Source organism: Pundamilia nyererei, unplaced genomic scaffold (genome assembly GCF_000239375.1).
Source record: "Pundamilia nyererei isolate P.nyererei 1_Seehausen unplaced genomic scaffold, PunNye1.0 scaffold00050, whole genome shotgun sequence".
Taxonomy (NCBI): Eukaryota; Metazoa; Chordata; class Actinopteri; order Cichliformes; family Cichlidae; genus Pundamilia; species Pundamilia nyererei.
The window spans coordinates 464108-482475 of NW_005187451.1; the positions used below are offsets into that span (position 1 = coordinate 464108).

The window sequence follows — 18368 nt, forward strand, 5'->3', positions numbered from 1 at the left end:
AGAGTTAGCACAAAGACTGAAAAACAGATTTGTTAAAATGTGTGAAACTTCAGCTAAATCTAATATAGCTGCATTTTAATGTGTAATGATAACATAGCATAACTAAAGTTAAAATCTTATTATAATACAAACATTAACAATTACGCTAAAAGCTACAGCTAAATATTTAACTAGCCTAGCTTAGCAGAGTTGTACTAACTACTATCTGTTTAGCCTTTAGCGACGGACGTTAACTTAAGCCAAGCACTTAAATCTATTATATCTGTACATGTATTGTTTAACAATGTATTTACTAGGTGACCTTGTTAGTTTCATTTAAAAAGAAATTCAAGGGCTTGAAATCTTATTTGGTACAGTTTGGCAAAGCCTTAAAAAGCCAAACCATTATCTAAATTAACTGGTTGTATAGATCATCAGACAATCCTCACAGACAATCACAGAGCAGCCTGCTGTTGGAACACATTCAGGTAAATATAAGAAATCAATAACTGAGGTAGACTTTAAAGACAGCAGGCTCACAGCAAACAAACTTTTTGAAGTATACCCATCACATCAGGTTTATTTAATTTTTACAATAAAGTTTCAAATCCATCTACAAGCTGTAACAAATACCAGCAGCTCAACGTTTCTCAAGCCGGCGGTCTCTTGTGGATTCGTATCGGCTTCAAAAACAGGCGTGAGACATAAGAACATGGATAGATTGGACAAAGAGAAAAAGCGAAAGCAGCAGATTTCACTCTGTAGACGACGCAGCAGATTGACGCGGGAGGAGAAGACTTCGACCTTGGTCTCGACCTGAACAAACTGTAATGAGTTCTGAACTTTCTGCCTCAGCTCAGTATTGTTGTGGTTTTCAGAGTGCTGAGAGCTGGCAAACAGGATATTGAGTCCCAGATGGGCTTTGGCTCACATCATGAAAGTACTGGAGGCCCACAGCTCTGCACACGCCATCAGCCATCGAAATGAAACTGAGGGAAGGGGATGAGTGGAGGAGATGTGAGAAGAAGGGCGAGGCAAGAAGTTTTTCTGCTGTCCAAAATACAAGTTGGTGTGTTTGTTTGGAGGCTTTCGGAGGCTGGAGTTATCCTGCGTGACGAGCGCGTGTTTAGAAGCCACTGGGCCACACAGAAAGCAACACTAGGACACTGCTGAAGAGATAAAACAACCACATGGGGGGAATCCTGGACACAGACCAGTGGATACCCGTTTCCTCAACATCTTTTTCGGTCGCTCTCACCCTTCTTGTGTCTCTCCGTCTTTTTTTCTTCCTCTGCATGAAATAGGATCACATTTAACTGGAGGAGGACTCTTTCATGTGGAGGAGGAGGACAGCGTGCAACGAAGAAAACATGGCTCTTCCAGCAAAGGGACACTCAGGGATGGATTGAGAGGGAAAAAAATATTCAGAGCGTATGATGCAGAGGAAGTACAGGAAAAACTAAATGTCAGCAGCTGTAACAGATCTGTTACTTTCCATCATATTCCCAATTTTGGAATGTTTTTGTAGGACATTGAAAGTATTTTTGAACCCTGGACTTGTGGTTATGTTTCCTACACTTCAGGGAATTCCAGACATACCAGAGAATATCACATTTTGCAATTTATAGATCAAGGACCAACATTCAAAGTCAGAGCAGGTGGTGTATATAACCTTGCCATGCAAAGGTTGTAAAGATTGTCTTAAAAGTGTAGCTATTCTGTTTGGCTTGTCTGAAATCGACAGTAAAGTTATCAGTCAGTTAAATAATCTGTTACATGTCTTCATTTAGTGTCATATCCACAGAAAAAGCATGAAAATGAATAGAATACCTTTAAGGGAATACTGGGGGAAGGACTGTGTCAGAACTACTGTGACGGCGTCAAACCAAGGAAGCAAAAAATAAAGAACTGGTGTGAGATCGTTTACATGTACCCACAGCATTTATGAGCGATGAGGAGAGTAACGAATACCGGCTCAGGGAGGATGGACTGAAAATTAATGACCATTTGAGAGCTGAAAGTTCTGGAAATTTAAGGAAAATGTGGAAATTACATGATCACAAAAACATGTTCCCCTCTTTTTTTTCTTTTTTTTTGTCCAAGTATCTTTGAGTGGAAGGAAATAACTGGGACTGGGATGAAGTAATCCATTACTTAGACATGATATGGAATAGAGTTGCTGGTAGGTTTTAAATTCCTAACAAGATTAGAAAATTAAAAAATTTAAATAGTATTTATAACATTGCTGATTCTCCTGGTCTTGATTTGCATGTTTTACCTTATTGGTAAAACTGCCAAAAATTAAAAATACCTCTGTCATTGCTGTTAAGCTTTCCATTAAACATAAAACGCATTCATTTCAATAAATATTTGTGAGGTCAAATCATAAGAAATCCATTGCTTAAATAAAAAGATTTTTTTCACAATAAAGTAATAAAAGAGGAATACAGTACTGCTTAATGGCAGAGTAAGAGGGTGATAGCGTTCCCTTATATCACACAACACTTTGGAAAAAGAGCACAGTGCTTTACAACTTATTAGATCACCACCCAGTGTGAGGACCTCGCCACAGCTGCCCCAAATTTACAGTATTTTTTAACCAGGTATTGAATTTCATCGATTACAGACATGCCCATAAACATCAGTAAAAAGACGGGTGTACATGACATTTTTTTATAGTTTTGCACATCCTCACTCGGCTATTTTAAGTATAATAACTGAGTTTGCTTATTTATAACTGTAGTTATACTTTTTTGTAATGGTTCTATTTGTTTTGATCAGAGTTTAATTTTTTTATGTAATAGGTAATTTCCAAAATATTTTTATGCATCTGTAATGGTGAATCCACCAATATACACAAGTCTTTAATAGTTGTGATATTTTAAATTGTAAATATATCATTATTATTATTTTTATCCATGAAATTTTACATTTACCATTAACATTGAAGTCCAGTTCGCTCCAATATGAGTATAAAACATGAAATGAGTTTGCTATTTAAATAAATAACATTATCTATTTTAGTTTTAAACATGTTTTTGACAGATTTCTAAAATATTTGTGTTTTCTTGCTTTTATGACAGGTGGTCGAATAAGGAATGTATTTATCACTGACCTTCAAGTCACCATTTATGACCTCCAGTTGTATATTTATATGTGCCTCTGTGATTTTAATTGTAAGAAAGTCTCCTATCATAAATTTTATCCATCTTTTCTTACAACTTTCCATAGTTTTTAACAGAAATTGCTCCACTGGTGTGTAGTTTCCCACTGCTTATCACTACATTGTAATGCTTTGCAGTGAATCACATACCAGACCCAAAATCATTTTTTATGTTCCTGTAATGGTTGTAAGGTTTACAGCTGCAGAAGCCTTTAGGCGGATACTTGAAGCCCAGATGGGGAAAACAGCCCAGTTGGCAGCAGGTTAATGTTATTACATGAAAAGGAAAAAAATGATTCATTCCAGTAGGACATTTCAAAATGTATGTCATAGATATAGGAAACAATACAGGTGTGATGAACACAAATAGAGCCATTTTAAAATGCATAGTAATTAATAAGCTCACTCAGTTAATATGCTCACAGCAGTAGAGTAAGGATGGACAACACTGTAATAAATAAAATAACAAAAGAGGAAAATGTGACAGTACATTGCCCGTTGTTGTTACAGAAGAGTATAGGCGTTTCTTTAAATGGTTAAATTCAGTCACTGCCTTCATTACATAAAATGTTGTCTATTTATCATTTTCTACTTTATGCTTTCCCACAAGAAGCTGAACTTTTTTGCCTTATTTTCACTGTAAAACATGGCAGCATGAGAGTGAGGTTTTAAACCGTTTAAACCAGTTGTGGCAATTTTTTTTTGGAGTGCACATGTGTGGATTTTCCTCTTACAGTCAGGCATCCGGGTTAGGCTGCCTATCAATCAGCCCCGTGATTGACAGGCAGCCTGTTCAGGGTGGATTTCAGCTGGGATCGGCTCCTGGTAATGAATCACTTTTCTTATACGCTACTACCTGATCAAGATGGATCTTCGTCACCATACACTGAGCCAGCTTCCTACTCTATAACACAGTGAACATCCAATGAATGCTTGTTGTTCAGAAACACAAAAAAAAAACACTGACAAATCTGTGTAATTAACATTTACGCTGAAGGCTTTGAACCAGCACTGAATCTTCAAACTCGTGAAAGGAAATGTGGGAAATAAAGGCATGTGGAAGAAGCAAAGTGAGAAAAGAATCTAATCAGAAGGAGAAGACCGAGGTCAGAGCAGGAAATATATCGGAACCTTTAGCTGCTTTCATATCATTTCTGCAGAGCTCCTGTTTATTCAGCGGCTGGTGAATTTGTTTTAGTTCAGATGAAACAGAGAGAGAGGAGAGAGAGCTGCACATCAAATAGAATGAGAAAGGGAGTGAGGAGGGGGGAGAGAAAAAGCCTCTCGCTTCCTACTTACATCAAACAACCGCACAGCGGGTGCCAATCAGCTGCCGATATTTTACACAAATTTCAATCATTTTCTGTTGAGGAGAGCGCAAAGTCGCATATCAAGGAGCCGCAGCAGAGCACCTGACCTCCTCTGAGGTCTTTCATTTGAGAGATGAGGTGGATTTAAAAAAAATAAATCCCAGAGCAGTTTGCATACAGGTGTCATCCAAGACATTCAAAAGAGTCTCTGAGATAAGACTTTCTCTTGTACAAAGATTTTATTTTATAGAACTAGTCATTGGAAAGAGTCTAACAGGGTGGTCAATAGCGCGCCTCGCAGGGATGGGGTCAAAAAAATGATTTTAATGAATGAATCAGGAGCACATCACTCTGAAAGAGGCCCGAGGGATCTTGTGCTGCTTGGATTTTATTACTTTGGTATGACTTCAAATCAGGACATCTTCCATCATGGTGCACTTGATTTGTGCAGTTCCTGTTTACTCTCTAACTAAAACCCCCAAAGAAAAAGAAGTTTCCAGGCTAATTCAGAGACAGCCCCCACCTCCCGCTGATGCTTGTGTGTTGCCCGTCACAGCTGTTCGGCGGCAGTGCTGGGTCGGCCTGGTTGGCGAGGAGCAGCGGACCATGAAGCCTCAGTGTCACTGCTTCGGATCAGTGGCCAGGCAGAGCCAGGACGAGGTTGTGTGACCTGCCCCTAAAAGGTGACATTGGCCGATCCGCCGGTGCTGGCCAGGCAGCCGGCACCAGTTCGCCCAGCTGGACCGAGGGAGGGGGCCCGGTTTGACCTGAGCCAGGCGAGCTCAGAGCCATTAAAGCTCATCGTTCACGCCGGAGGAGCTGCTGCTAATGCTTCCAGCTAATTGCGGACTGCTGGGGCTGCCAGTTCTTTTTCTGAGGGGAAGAAGAGTTTGGCTGCTAAAAAAAAAAAAAAAGAAGTCGCTATTAGTTGCCAGATGATGTCATAGTGTGGTTTGCTCCAGCCCTGTGCTGAGACACAGCAGTGGTGGAAGAGGGAGTCTGACCCTTTATTCAGTACACTCACATAAAAACATTCCAAGCAAATGCTCCGAGTGGAAGGAAACGAGACAGAAGATTTATTCTACGTGTTCCACTTAGACTGAACTACTTCATACACTGTGTGTTTGCTCAGATCAGTGGTTCCCAACTTAGGTGCAGCGCTCCTCCAGATAGGGAGGGAAAAGTCTCTCTTCACGTGGAAAACAAACAGTTTTTCTCCAAGAGGTCACATCAGAAAGAAAAGATCTCAAAAGGTCATCGTGTTTATGTTAAACTGGAATATGAAAAGTAGCCGCAGCTATATTTGAAAACAGTTTCATGCGTTTGAGCATGTAGTTACTTAGATTTGTGTACTTTTATGTGGATCTGTAGCTTATTTTTTAATCTATTAATCCTATCCAGCAGGGATTGTGAAGAGTGGCTGGTATTAGATATGGAAACATGAAGCTGCTGACAGTAACTGGAGCTTTAGCGTTGTTTCATGTAGCGTTTTTAAAGCTAAACGTTGTAATTGGATAAAGGTCGAGAGAGAGGTGGAGTGGCAAGTTACCCGGACATAAATAAAGGTCGAGGGGATGGGGAGGGTAAGACGAGGAAGACAGCAACTGAAAGAGGGCTCCACACTAATTTAAAGGTAGCTTGGATCATCATGAGGAGTTATTTAACCTTTAGAAGCATTTTAAAACCATTTCAATAAAAAAAAAGTGAGTTGGATTGTGGGACATGATTTTGGAAATACAGTCACAAAAACAGGTGAAATTCTGCTGTTTAAAGAAGCTGTCTGATAATTATTTTTTAAAAACGTGCTCCTAAAAGTTGTTTTTACATCAGGCCAGTGTGTGCTTAGACTCCATCTCATCAGGTTTTATTCCTCTAGCTGCTTCCTGTTTCACTTTGGAAATGAAAACCTCACGTCTAGTGGCAGCAGCAGACGGGGAGCCCATGTGAACCTCCAGCCACTGTCACACCATTTCATCATCACAGGGTTTATTTGCTTCTGGTGAAACCACGTTAGCCTCAGAACAGGAGGTCAAGCTGATAAAATGAGTCCACTCACATCTGTAGTCTTATATACATACGAAGTTTCTAACTTGCACTAAAATCAGAGCACACAAGCATGACCCCAGGTCCAGGATCCTCTGCTCCAGACTCCAGTGCAGACTACCGTTTATTGACTGAGTGAAGCTAGACTGTCACCTCTGCCTGCTCTACACTGCTGTATATCCCGGACTCCCAGTGAGGCGGCATCGATTTGAGGTAGTGAAATTAACCGAATTGATTGTCAGTCACTGCCGCTAAACTCGCAATGAGAAAACTGCACCTCCTAAAGCCCGACTCTTCTACTTTCTTTTTCAGGAGTTACTGCAATTAGAACAAAAAATAGATCCAAATGTATTTTCTGGTTATTAGGGGGGCAATGCAAATATGACTATTTTTAATGGGGAGAGGCTCGATTGGACAAATGCGACACTTGAGTGGTTTTTACGCGCTGATCGGCGAGTCTTCCCGCCACCCACCCAGGGCCGTGAATGACCGCTTGCATGGCTCTTACCTGTAGTTGTCCCACTCCCTTCCCGCACTTTAACGCCCTATTAAACCATCGGTGAGGCTGCTGGTGTTACAATCCAGTGACGTCCCTGTGCTCTGGAGACATTTGCGTCCTGGGGGAAAAAAAACAAACCAAAAAAAAAAAAAAGACGGGAGTGGTGGCTTGTCTTGCCCCTCCGGATGAACTCGAACAGGCTTATTGCTTTCGATTATTCGTCTTTTTAAAAGAGCGGTGATGGCACCTCATCCACCACAGAGGTGGGTCTCCTGAATCCAAACCCTTTGTTTTAATCCCGATAGTCCACAAACCCGACGAAAGCCTGCACAGCTGTCTTATTAGGTTCAAATGGGTCCTGTTGTGCGCATTAGACGGGTGATAATCACCCGTGATATCAGATCGCACTCTTCAGATGGAGTGAGGTGGATCCCATTAGTCACTTCAGCCCACAGTCTTTGCTCAGCCGCGTCTCCTCGCAGTCTGACAGCTCCGCTCCGTGCGCACTAACTTTTATGGAGACTCCAGAGCGCACGGCGCGCATCCGCTACCTCTGCTGGTAGCGTTACAGTAATCGGATTACCGCTATTGACGTAAACGTCACAAAGAATGGGTGATCATTTAAAATGGTATTTTTAAAGCTGAAAACAATAACACAAATGTGGGGAACCCACAACACGCGTGTTTCATAATTCATAAAGGCGAGGCTCAAAGCTGCTGCAATTATATGTTAGGAGACAGAAAGCGAGAAGAATGTGAGAGTGTGATCCAAAAGTAGTTCAAGGAGTGAAGCAGAAACTATAAATGATGACTAATCAGGGATTGGTTGCTTTCCTTACTACACACCCGGGCCAGGTCATCAATAACGCCAATGAAAAGCTAGAGATTCTCAGGCACGTGCCACCTGTCCGTCCCCTATTTAACCTTGTGCACTTAAAAACACAGAAAACAGCCTTCGGGCGTTTGTTCCACTCACTGAAGTGTTGATCTGCTGCAGACATCCATCCACATGCCGAGGCTTCCGCCAGCAAAAGTTGTCCACTACTGCCATCATGTGGATATGTGATGCACTCCACTTACAAACACACCCCGAGAGAAATCACATAGAGCACATCTCTGATCAAAAAGTTGTTTATTCCATGGTGAAAACATTCCGGTCACACACACACACACACACACACTCACAAATTTCTTTCTTTCATTCTTTTTTTTCTTTTTGTTTTTTAGAAACAGCAAAATTCCTTTGTATAATGCATGTGAGGAGACAAAAACGATCAAACAGTGACATAAGCACAAAGTGATTGGCTTTTGCAGCTCGGAAAGAGAAGGAAACACTTAAAAGAGAGACCTTTCAGTTCAGTCCGTCCGAAAGATCCGAAAACACCCGATGCTGTTTTTTTTTTTTGTTTTTTTCCCCAGGTTAATATCATCCTAAGGCCATGTTAGGAAAGACTGCATTTCATGCCTCTCCCTGTAGGAATGACACCACTGAACACCTGTGCACGCTTTAATTTCAATGTTGATTTTTCGAGCTGCTTCTGAAAGGCATCAGCGGCTGTAGTAGTAGTAATAGTAGAAGTAGTAGTAGTAGTAAGCAGTTTATGGACTCGCTTTCCCAGAATTCCTCAGCATTCCTCCTTGATGTAGATTTGTTCGTCTGTGTCGGACTCCAGGTGCTCCAGCCTGTCAGTCTGTCCGTTCATTATCTCGTCAGGGGTTTTCATGAATCTGTGGCACAGACGAGGCAAGTTCGGCAAATTATTCAAAATCCAGTTTTCTTTTGTTTTATTGATGACTCAAAAAGTAAATAACGGTTTGGAGCAGCGAGACAAGTTTGAAAAGAAGATGATGTACCTGAACAGAAGCCTTTGGCCAGGCTCTTTCCTGATAATGTTCAGTTTGTAGTAGTGTCTCAGTGCTCGCGACATCTTCTCGTACGTCATATTGGTCCTGTTCTGTAAGAGTTAAAACAGCAGGAGCGTCATGAGCAACGCTGTCAGTGTGACAGTGAGGGGACCTGACCTTAATTTAAGAGCAACATTTATTTTGGCCACTTGGTGTCAGTAAAAGTCCACAAAAGCTGAAAAGACCACTATACAGCAAGATCCTGTTTGCTGTATAGCGTGCTTAATGTTTCAGCAAATAATTATTAATTTACACAACCAGCAGGCAGGAGGAGGTAGGAGATACACAACCAAACAAGAGGCCAAACAAACAACATACACCTGAGGGGCACTGGAATCCCCATCATCCAGAAAATCGAGCCATCAAAAGGTCTTTTTTGTATGCACAAAACCTTTGACGCTTCACGTAGTTGTGGTTTCAGTGTCAGAGCTCAAAATGTTTTTGGAACATTTTCAGTCACCGCGTTCGTCTTTGTGCGACGGCACCTGCTCTTTGGAGCTAACATTTAGACACGTGTTGCTAACCGGTCTTCCATTAGCTAAAAGCTTGTCCTGCACTGCAGAGCTGGGGCGCTCTACAGCTAAAGCACAAATTCATCTTAATTGTTGGCCAAAATTAACAAAACTAAAGTAGTGTTTTATCACAAATACCGGTGTTATTCTTCTAATGTTGTGTTTTCACTCAGCACATAAAAGCACAAGCTGCACGACTCTAGCGCTGCGTCTGCATCACTTACTGTGGTGAAGAGACAGTTGAGCGCGAAAGGGAAGTTGTTGAGTTACAGGTTGAGCTACATTCCTGCCACTCTGACTGGAAGAAGATCACAGAGGAAATGATCTTTCTCGGACTAGTTCCTCTACTCCTCCCCTTCGAAGGGAGCCAGCTGAGGTGGTTCCTGAACACTTCCAGGTGGGGTGTTTAAGACATGTCCTACTAGGAGGACACCGTAGATGAGATCCAGGACACCGTGGAGAGATTGGCTCTCGATGGCATAACTCGACCGAATCACTGACACTGACATCACCGATTTAATTCATCACAAAGCCTGGCTAACACACAGGTAGTGTCCTTACAGCTAAGACAGATGAAACACTAAATCCATCAGTGTGTCTGTGTTTACACTGAGCTGCTGTATTTCACTCAACTTTACATCCTATCAGCATTTCTACCAGAGTGATGAAAAGAAGCATCTGTTGTGCCAGGAAACATTTGTTAGGACTATAAAACTGAAACAAGTCGACAAAATTGTCGGAAAAACCCCCAAAAAACAAAAGTTCACTATTCAGTGATTAAGGTGCTTAATTAATCAAGTCTCTGTCCTGATGTTTTATAAGAATAAATGAGTTAGTGCAGCTTTATGGTTGTAGGAATGACGATAAGAAGTCCCTTCTGTTGTGCTGCTCTTTTATATTCACTGCACATAACCACTGAACACCTAGAGCCCGTGTGTGTATGTACCTTGTGATTCCCCCAGAGCCTGGCCAGGCCGTTGGGGTCCATGATGCGGAAGACTTTGCTCTCCGGATCCTCCCAGCGGATGTAGTTCTCGTACCTGCTGTCTGAAAGGAGCTGGTAGACGTAGTCCCACAGCAGCCTGCAGTCTGCCAGAACCCAACAGGGAAAAGACAGAGTGAGCCGCTATCAGCAGATTCTCTGAAAAAGTTCTCATGCAAGGTTTCTGCCACAGATGCCGCCTCACGCAGCTTTGATGCTCGGCTCCGTCGCCGCTAAATCTTACCTGCTATCCGCCCGATGGGCATCTGCTGCTCCTCTGGAGGAGACACGGGCATGATGACGTGGTTCCTGTAGAGCGCCTCCTCCTGCTGCTGCTGTAGTAACTGCTGCTGTTGTTGCTGCTGATGCTGCTGTTGGTGCTGCTGGGCTAGCTGATGATGGTGTCCGTGGACTTTCCCCTCACGGCCGTTCTCCAGCGTCACCTGAGACAGGGGTCCCCCGCGGTTGTGCCTGAAGTCCATGCCAGCAGCCCCGCCACTCCTGCTTGGACTGAGGAGCAAAGGGTTCATGATGGCGCTGGGCATGAGTTGGATAACGCGAGGAGGGCCTGCCTCCTGGCCCCCAGGGCTGCCTGGACAGGGGGCTTCTCTGGGTGTAGCGCAGCGCCCGTTGGGTGCAGCCGGGGACACCGACAACGGGTACATTTCCTCCGGCAGGTGGTGATTGCTGTCGGGCAGCTGGGAGAAGGTTTGCAGGGAGTCCTCATTGGCGGGGCGAGGGTGGTTCGGCTCGGTGGGAGATCGTCGCGGGGCCGGGTTGTGCGGCGAGCGGGAGCGGTGCCGCAGTTCGATGGTTGGTGGATGCTGGGGGATGGGTTCTGTACCACGTGGTCCCCGTCGTACCGTTTCTGAGAGCACAGTTTACAGAGTGTAATAAATGTGTAAACCCAGAACAGTCTCCTAGAACGTAAGCTGGAAATTGATCAGCATACGGCAGGAAATTCTATTTTGGATATTCTACATGTTGCTCGATTAATTTACACAAAGAAGAACAATCAAGAATCTGAATCTCAACACCAAATCTTTCATTTCCCTGGAGCCAGCAGGTTTATATAACTCCCAGTGTTTACCTTACAGGTGTGCCAGCACCAAACTAAACACTGCTCTTTATTTGAGGCCAGCAGTCACTGAGCAGAGAGACATACAACACAGAAGGTGACACTTGGACTAAATCTGGTCTCAAAGACGACAGCATCCCTCTCAGAGTCTCAACTCACTATCGATATTAAAATCTTTCATAACTTGTACTGACTTAAGGGCCGTGATATTGGCTTATATTAAAATGTGAATGTTCTGATGCTACTGTTCGTGTGCATGCCCAGCTTGGCTTTCACCGGAAACAAACAGCAGTATGAAGAGAACGTTTAGATTGCAAAGCACGAAATTCTTTTCATATTTTTATAGTCATTAACTTGTTTCCTGCTGCTGTGATTTATCACCACAGCGAGCCAGCTACAAGGTGCTGATCACGAGCGTCACACAAGTCCGAAAACAAAAACACTAGGTGTCACTAATATTCTACTTTTTGGATGAGCATGCCTAGTGTTTTTATTTTTGAGGCATTTTGGGCAAAAAATTGCCACAACTCATACTCCTGTTGCTCTTTGAATTTTGCTCTGATTTTCAAATATCTGCGGTGGAACCTGAGACAAGGAAGGCAGCTGCAGAAAGCAGGCTGCCTGTAGCGTTCGGTGTGCTGTATTGTTTAAATAAAGCTGCATTTCCTTGTAGAGCAGGTTTTACTGTCAACATTTGAAGTTACGGCTCCATCTCATTGTTGGTGTGTCACATTTCCTCAGATCAGAGCCAGAAAACAGTCTCAGGTATCCACTCGAACATGATTATTACTTCCTTGTTTTCAACAAAGCAGGGTGTCGAGTAAAAGCGCCGGTGCGTCATAGAGGACAACGGCAGACGTAATCTGTAGCAGAATAATTCTAAGATATTTTCATTCAGATCCAGTCTTGTTTTGCTCTGTTTCACAGTGTTGCCTTTTTAAGGAAAAAACTTTTTGCAATAATTGTGTTATTGGTCCAATGACGTGGGTTTATGTAGCCTGATACACAGAAATATGATTTATTATGGAGCCAAAGATGCATTACTTATAATAATGTCAGCGCTGTTTCCAACAAACTGTTACTATTTTAAGATAATATGCACTTTATTTCTTAAAAAGTCAAACAATGGCACAACGATCTTTGTTTGACTCTCATGAGCAGCTTCATTCGCAACTTCGAAAGTGGTTGTTGCTGTTAAAGAAGGTCTTATCTCAGTTACTTGGTTTAAGAGTTCATCTGCTCTATCCAGCCCACACAGAGTGATTACTCAGTGTCAACGAAGATGTGAAAAGTACAACTGTTAGTTCAGTTTATGTTTGATTCGTTATCACAGCAAAACAAATGAGTTACAATCACAGTTTCATTGTAACTATTCGTTCTTATTGTGGCAGCTAAGTCTACGAAGTAGTGTAAAGACAATTTTACATTAACATATATTATTTCAGCCTTTATCAGGATAAACATCATTTAAAAATCTCAGCTTGTAGTTGTGTTAAGAGTTTGTTAAGATGCTGTTGTGACAAATTGGGCTCGCATTAACTACAGTGGTAATGTAGCTGCTGTGGATCGCAACGTTTTTGTGTTATTACCCAAACATGAAACAAAGTGTCTGACAGGGGACAGAAATTTTTGGGAACAGTTTAAACATTAGTTGTCATATTTATTGTACGGTGTAAATGTCAATAGTATCGGCACTAAAAGAATGACTATATTTATGTTTCTCTCTGGGTATTAGACATGCATGTTAGAGTGACTGTGATTCTAAACTTTTCACAGGTGAGCATGAATATTCTCTCTGCGTTAGACCTGCTACAGACTGGCAAGAACGCACACCAGCGCTCAGACAAGCAGGATAGTCCAGCCGCACCACAACTCTGAATTGGAGAAGAGTTTATACTTCTACTCGTGACACTGACAATGACTGTAAGGGTGCTCGGAAATCATTTATTTATATAAAACATGTACATAAATTGTACATGCATGAATTGTTTTAAGTTAATTGGACATTTCTGCAGCTAGTTATTTATGCATTCCATCATATTTTCAAATTTTTCATATCACATGACCGTTTGGGCACAAGCATCACCATCTATCATAACATCTGACATCTTTATACAATAAAACGCTGAAAATGCAGCAACCAGCTCCGTATTGGAATTATGTTATTTAAGCGCACTCTAAATAAATTTGCTTACTATTAGCAAAAAAAAAAAAAAAAGGTAATGCAGACAAGCTGCTGTAATGAGAATGCATTATTGTTTTGGTTTTTTTTAACTTTTCAAATGCATGTGATGTATGCATGAACAGGGGGCGGGGGAGTGTTTACTGGACTGACCTTCGAGCTTCAGGTGCTGCACAGCGCTTTCAGGCAGCGAATGGAAGGAGTTCCCAGGGAAGTAAGCAGACGGATAAAACACATGAGACTTCCTCTGCTTCAGGATATGTTGCAGCAGCTCGTACAGGACATCCCCTGCAGAGATGCAAAGGTCAGAGGTTACCATGCGTCTCCTGGTAGCCGTTTTACCCCTGCATAATAGGCCAAATTAGCATTGGCATCACAGACTCAAGTTCCACTTCTTCTTCTCCTCTCTGCTTTCCAGGCAGTGTGGAACTTGAGCAATAATGGAATAAATTTAGAGAGGTGCTTCTACGATACAGCAGCCTAGCACTTTGTTTGTTCCTAGAAAAACGTTTTCCTCGATATTCAACACCGTACCCCGATGACCCAGAGGGTATAGAATTGTAAGTTCCCTATCGGGTGACCCTACCCAGTCAGTTTCCTCTTACAGAAGTATTTTTTCTTCCACAGTGCAGATAAAACATTACAATGCAATTATTAGCTTAGTCAAATGAGAAGCACATTTAGTTTCACAAGAGAAACTCTCTGGGAGCAGTTTGGATTTGTTAAACAAGAAAATGCGCTCGACAAATCCAAATACCTACAGTGCTTAAAGCGTCAGGACATCTAGGAGATAACGACAACTACCGTATGTGTTGACAAACGTAAATGAGCCATGAGTCTATACGACCCCGGTGTCCTCCTTTAAGTGGTTATATTGCAGTGGCGACACCAGGCACAAAGCTCGAGCAGGAAGTTCACTGAATGATTTACAGCTGTTTTTCTTGTCCGAACACCGACGGCAACAGCTCCGCTCCCAAAATATTTACACTGTTAACAAATGAGCACAGGTACAGTGGATGTGATTCTAGCAGAGGACTGCCTCCACACACACACACACACACACACACTATCTCAAAGGCTTTGAGAACGAGGAAATGATTCTCATAAAGGAAGTGATGGCGAACACACATGCACAAACAAACACACACACACACCCCTTTCAGTTCTCACTTTCTGGTTCTGTGGCACCGACTTACACCGTGGGGAAAATTCCTGCTTCCTGGTGTTTGCTTTGATTCTGTATTTAATATGCTGCTTTAAAACCACAGCTTTGGATTCTGTCTGAAAACTACAAACTGTACACGATGAATGACAAATACCAGCAAACTAAAGAAACTGCAAAAAGTGTTAGGGGTACGTGATGACATTTGGTACCATTACAACTGGTGATTGCACATATTTCTGCAGAGATGTGCGAGGAAATCGCCTATTTGTGGTTTAAACTGCATAAAAGGAAGTTCATTAAACCATTAAAATAACAAAATCATCCCAAAAAGCCAACTAGAAATTGCCCAACTGTCTTGCCATCTTACATTGGAATCCTGGAGAACTCTCTTTACTGTTTCAGGTTTCCCAATAGGTGTTTTCAAGTCCAAACATGTCACTGCAATCGTAACAGGTTCTAACATTCCAGGAAAAAAAAACTCAGGCTATTATTTTAATGTTCTATTCTTAGAGCGTCTACAAAAGAGAAATACGCAGAGAGCAGGGACTGATGGGAACAGCACCCTTATAGTCACGCGAAGGAGGAAATGGATACTTCACTAGCCAAAAAATGTGCTCTGTTCCCTAAACTGACGTTTACAGTGAGAGCACGACTGAACAACCACTTGTACAGAAATATGATCAGTGTGTGTGTGTGTGTGTAGCTCCTGAAACCATCCAACACCACGATCACAGCGTCACATAAGAAAAGGAAGAAAAAAAAAATGCAAAACCTGTAATGATGATGAATCTTATTTTCCACGTATTTCCCAGACCTCGATTTCTCGACAGGATGTGAACATTTTGCATAGTGCTGAAACATCCTGATACGAGCCCGACAGCAGCTGTCAGCTGGTTCTCATCCCTCTATAACCAGAGCCACTGACAACATTCAGTATCCTTTAAAAGGAAAAGGGGGATGTATATATTCTGAACAGAGCAACTGTTACTTAAACCAGCTTATTTAGACGTGACTCAGCTGATCAATATATAATTTATACAGAGTGGACCAAACCCACTCATATACAGATCCCCAAAAAAGAACAAACTAAATTAAAATTAATAAATGAATCTTTTATATTTGTCCACATAAATTACCTGATTAAGTATTTATTAATGTAACGAATTACTTTAAATATTATCCACAATATCTTTTGCATTGCAAGCCTGCTCATCATCCTGACCCAAATCACACATCCCGTACTTCATCCTTGAGCGATTGAGTAAAATCTCCAACTCTGTCAGGGGAAAACACTTACTGTTGTTTTATTTTTATGCGCCTGGCCGCTGGCGTTGCCGGGGTGACAGTTGAGGTTGCCTTGTACTTCCTGATCAACCGTCTCCTACTTCCTCCCCCTTCAGCAGCTTTGCTGTAACAGCTGCCTCCCTCCACTGTCACCTCGCCCTGCTACCATTCATCCCCTGCTCCAGCTGACTTTATTCCTCTGCCAACACGAGAGCTTTGTTTGTCTGCGTGTTTGTCGCCAGGATTACGCAAAAACTAGCAGGCTGAATTTCGTGAAACCTGGAGGAGATGTGGAACAACCCTCTTCTACTTCACTGTGTGAAATAGGGCATCGACCTTGGCAGAGGACGTGCTCTCAAAGCGTCCTCTTAGGTGATTTTCTTAAAAGGATGTAATGATCTATGCAGTAGCATCACTTTTCATATACAATTATCTTTACTGCCGGTTTGAATGGCAAACCAGGGTCAGTCGAGCCAAACACTGCAAAACTACACTTCAGCATGTTCATTGACTGCTTGTTTGTAGTCATTTTTCCTATTTTGTGTCAGTATTTTTGTCTAACAAAATAGTCTCATGTTTTTCGTCTAAGATCACTCTTTCTTCCCAATCCCTGTTTCCAGAGTGAGTCCTGCTCTAGTTGGAGCACACAAATATCTAATGGAATCCATCTAAGTGACTCATTTGTTAAACATTTCACTGATGTTTCCAGTTTTCCGAGCTTAGACTGCACCTCAAAACGGAAAAAAGAAATAAAAGCGTGTAGAAAGAGAGGTACCAGAGGGAGGGGATCGGTAGCGGAAGTCCTCCTTGGTAAGCAGCAGCAGGGCTTTGCCATTCATCTGGAAAGAACCGCTGGTGATCGGGCGCAGGGCAAACTCCTTCTCAGCCCATCGTAGCCACTGGGCCACGTCGTCCCTGCTCCAAAAGACTGGCTGCAGACCTGGAGGTGGAAAGAAAAAGAAAGGATTAGGTAAAGAAGAAATAAAATGGACGGAAGAAAACAAAGATGAGTTCAGTGAAGAAGCAGCATAAGGATGTGGGTGGTGATGGTGCTGGTGGTGGTGAGGGTGGGGGGAAGAAAGTAGGAAAGGCAGGAAGGAAAGGAGGGGGGGAAGGGGAGACAGGGTTAGGGAGGAAAGGAGGAGGGGAAGGAGGGGGATAGGAAGGAAGGAGGCAGAGGCACTAAAAAGGATATTGAGGAAGTGGAGATAAAAGCCAAAAGGAGGGAGTGATTACGGGAACGGCAGTAGAGATAAAGAAAAAAAGATGAAGGAGGAGACCATCAGAAAGGGAGAGGAGGTTGGAATAAAAGATTAGAAGATGATAGGTTAAGGGGAGAATACAGAATGACTCAGGGATGGGAAAAAAGGTAGGAAGGGAAGAGCAGAAAGACTGTCAGACTTATTTTATTTGATCTGTTCTGATCTGTCCTGCTCTTTGCTCTCCGAACTCCAGACAGGCGCATCAGAGGACAGACAGTTTATTAGTTTGTGTATAAAAGGACAAGGGCACATGGAGGGAAAAGAGCAGGCGAAACAGGAACGGCAGTATCTGTTTTTCTTCCTCCTCGTTTGCAAATGTTTCTTTCACTGCTGGGGGAAGAGGAGGAAAACATCTGCATCTTTACCGATGAAGAAAGATGAGAGAAGACTGCAAAAATGTAAAATATCTGACCGAAAGCTCGGCCTCACTTGAAAGCCGTACAGAGTTATTTGATTTTTAACATCATAGCTGCTGCAGAGGTAGCGCTAACTTTACTGGAGCTAAACATCTGCTGGGAGCTTTTCTTGTGGTTGAAACTTAGCCTTTAGATCGCTAAACAAAGAATCCCGGTGAAAATATAAGTGAGACTATACAGAAAGGATGAATATTTCTGTAGTTTGTGATGTTGTAGGACTTACTTCGCTTACCTAGAATGCAATACAGATGTATGCTTCCAGCTACAAGCAGAAACTACCATTGCTAAATTCAAAGCTAAGGATGATACATTAACTCAAAGCATAGCGATCTTCAAAAAGCTCAAGAAGAGACTGAATTAAAAAGCAAACCGCCTCTTGCTCAAATGTTTTCATTAAGTCTGAATTTTACTGTAAGAATTAAATTATATGGAAATTTGCTTTTTTTAAACCACCTAAGTAAGGATAATACGCTGGCTAGCGAAATGATAAAACAAATATATACTGAAATTGAACTATTTCATGTTATAGGTTACTTAATGCTTTTACAAATGTTTGTCAGTACTGCTAACTTCCACCGCTAAGCCTCA

At 42.2% G+C, this 18368-nt stretch overlaps 2 protein-coding genes across 3 annotated transcripts in view; both read right to left on the minus strand.

Annotated features, from left to right (window-relative positions):
- Window positions 1-7495, minus strand: part of tafa2 (TAFA chemokine like family member 2) — an 84202-nt gene extending 76707 nt beyond the window's left edge. Inside the window, exon 1 of the mRNA XM_005733091.1 lies at window positions 7004-7495. The gene's annotated coding sequence lies outside the window, so the exon portion shown is untranslated. The remainder of the gene's footprint in view (window positions 1-7003) is intronic.
- Window positions 7496-8109: 614 nt separating this feature from the next.
- Window positions 8110-18368, minus strand: part of etv6 (ETS variant transcription factor 6) — a 28811-nt gene continuing 18552 nt past the window's right edge. For both annotated transcript variants that reach the window (XM_005733093.2, XM_005733092.2), the window contains exons 3-8: window positions 16878-17042; window positions 13807-13941; window positions 10638-11261; window positions 10358-10500; window positions 8849-8949; window positions 8110-8722 (exon numbers count right to left, since the gene is read on the minus strand). In XM_005733093.2, coding sequence (XP_005733150.1) covers window positions 8620-8722; window positions 8849-8949; window positions 10358-10500; window positions 10638-11261; window positions 13807-13941; window positions 16878-17042 — 1271 coding nt within the window. In that variant the 3' untranslated portion in view covers window positions 8110-8619. The remainder of the gene's footprint in view (window positions 8723-8848; window positions 8950-10357; window positions 10501-10637; window positions 11262-13806; window positions 13942-16877; window positions 17043-18368) is intronic.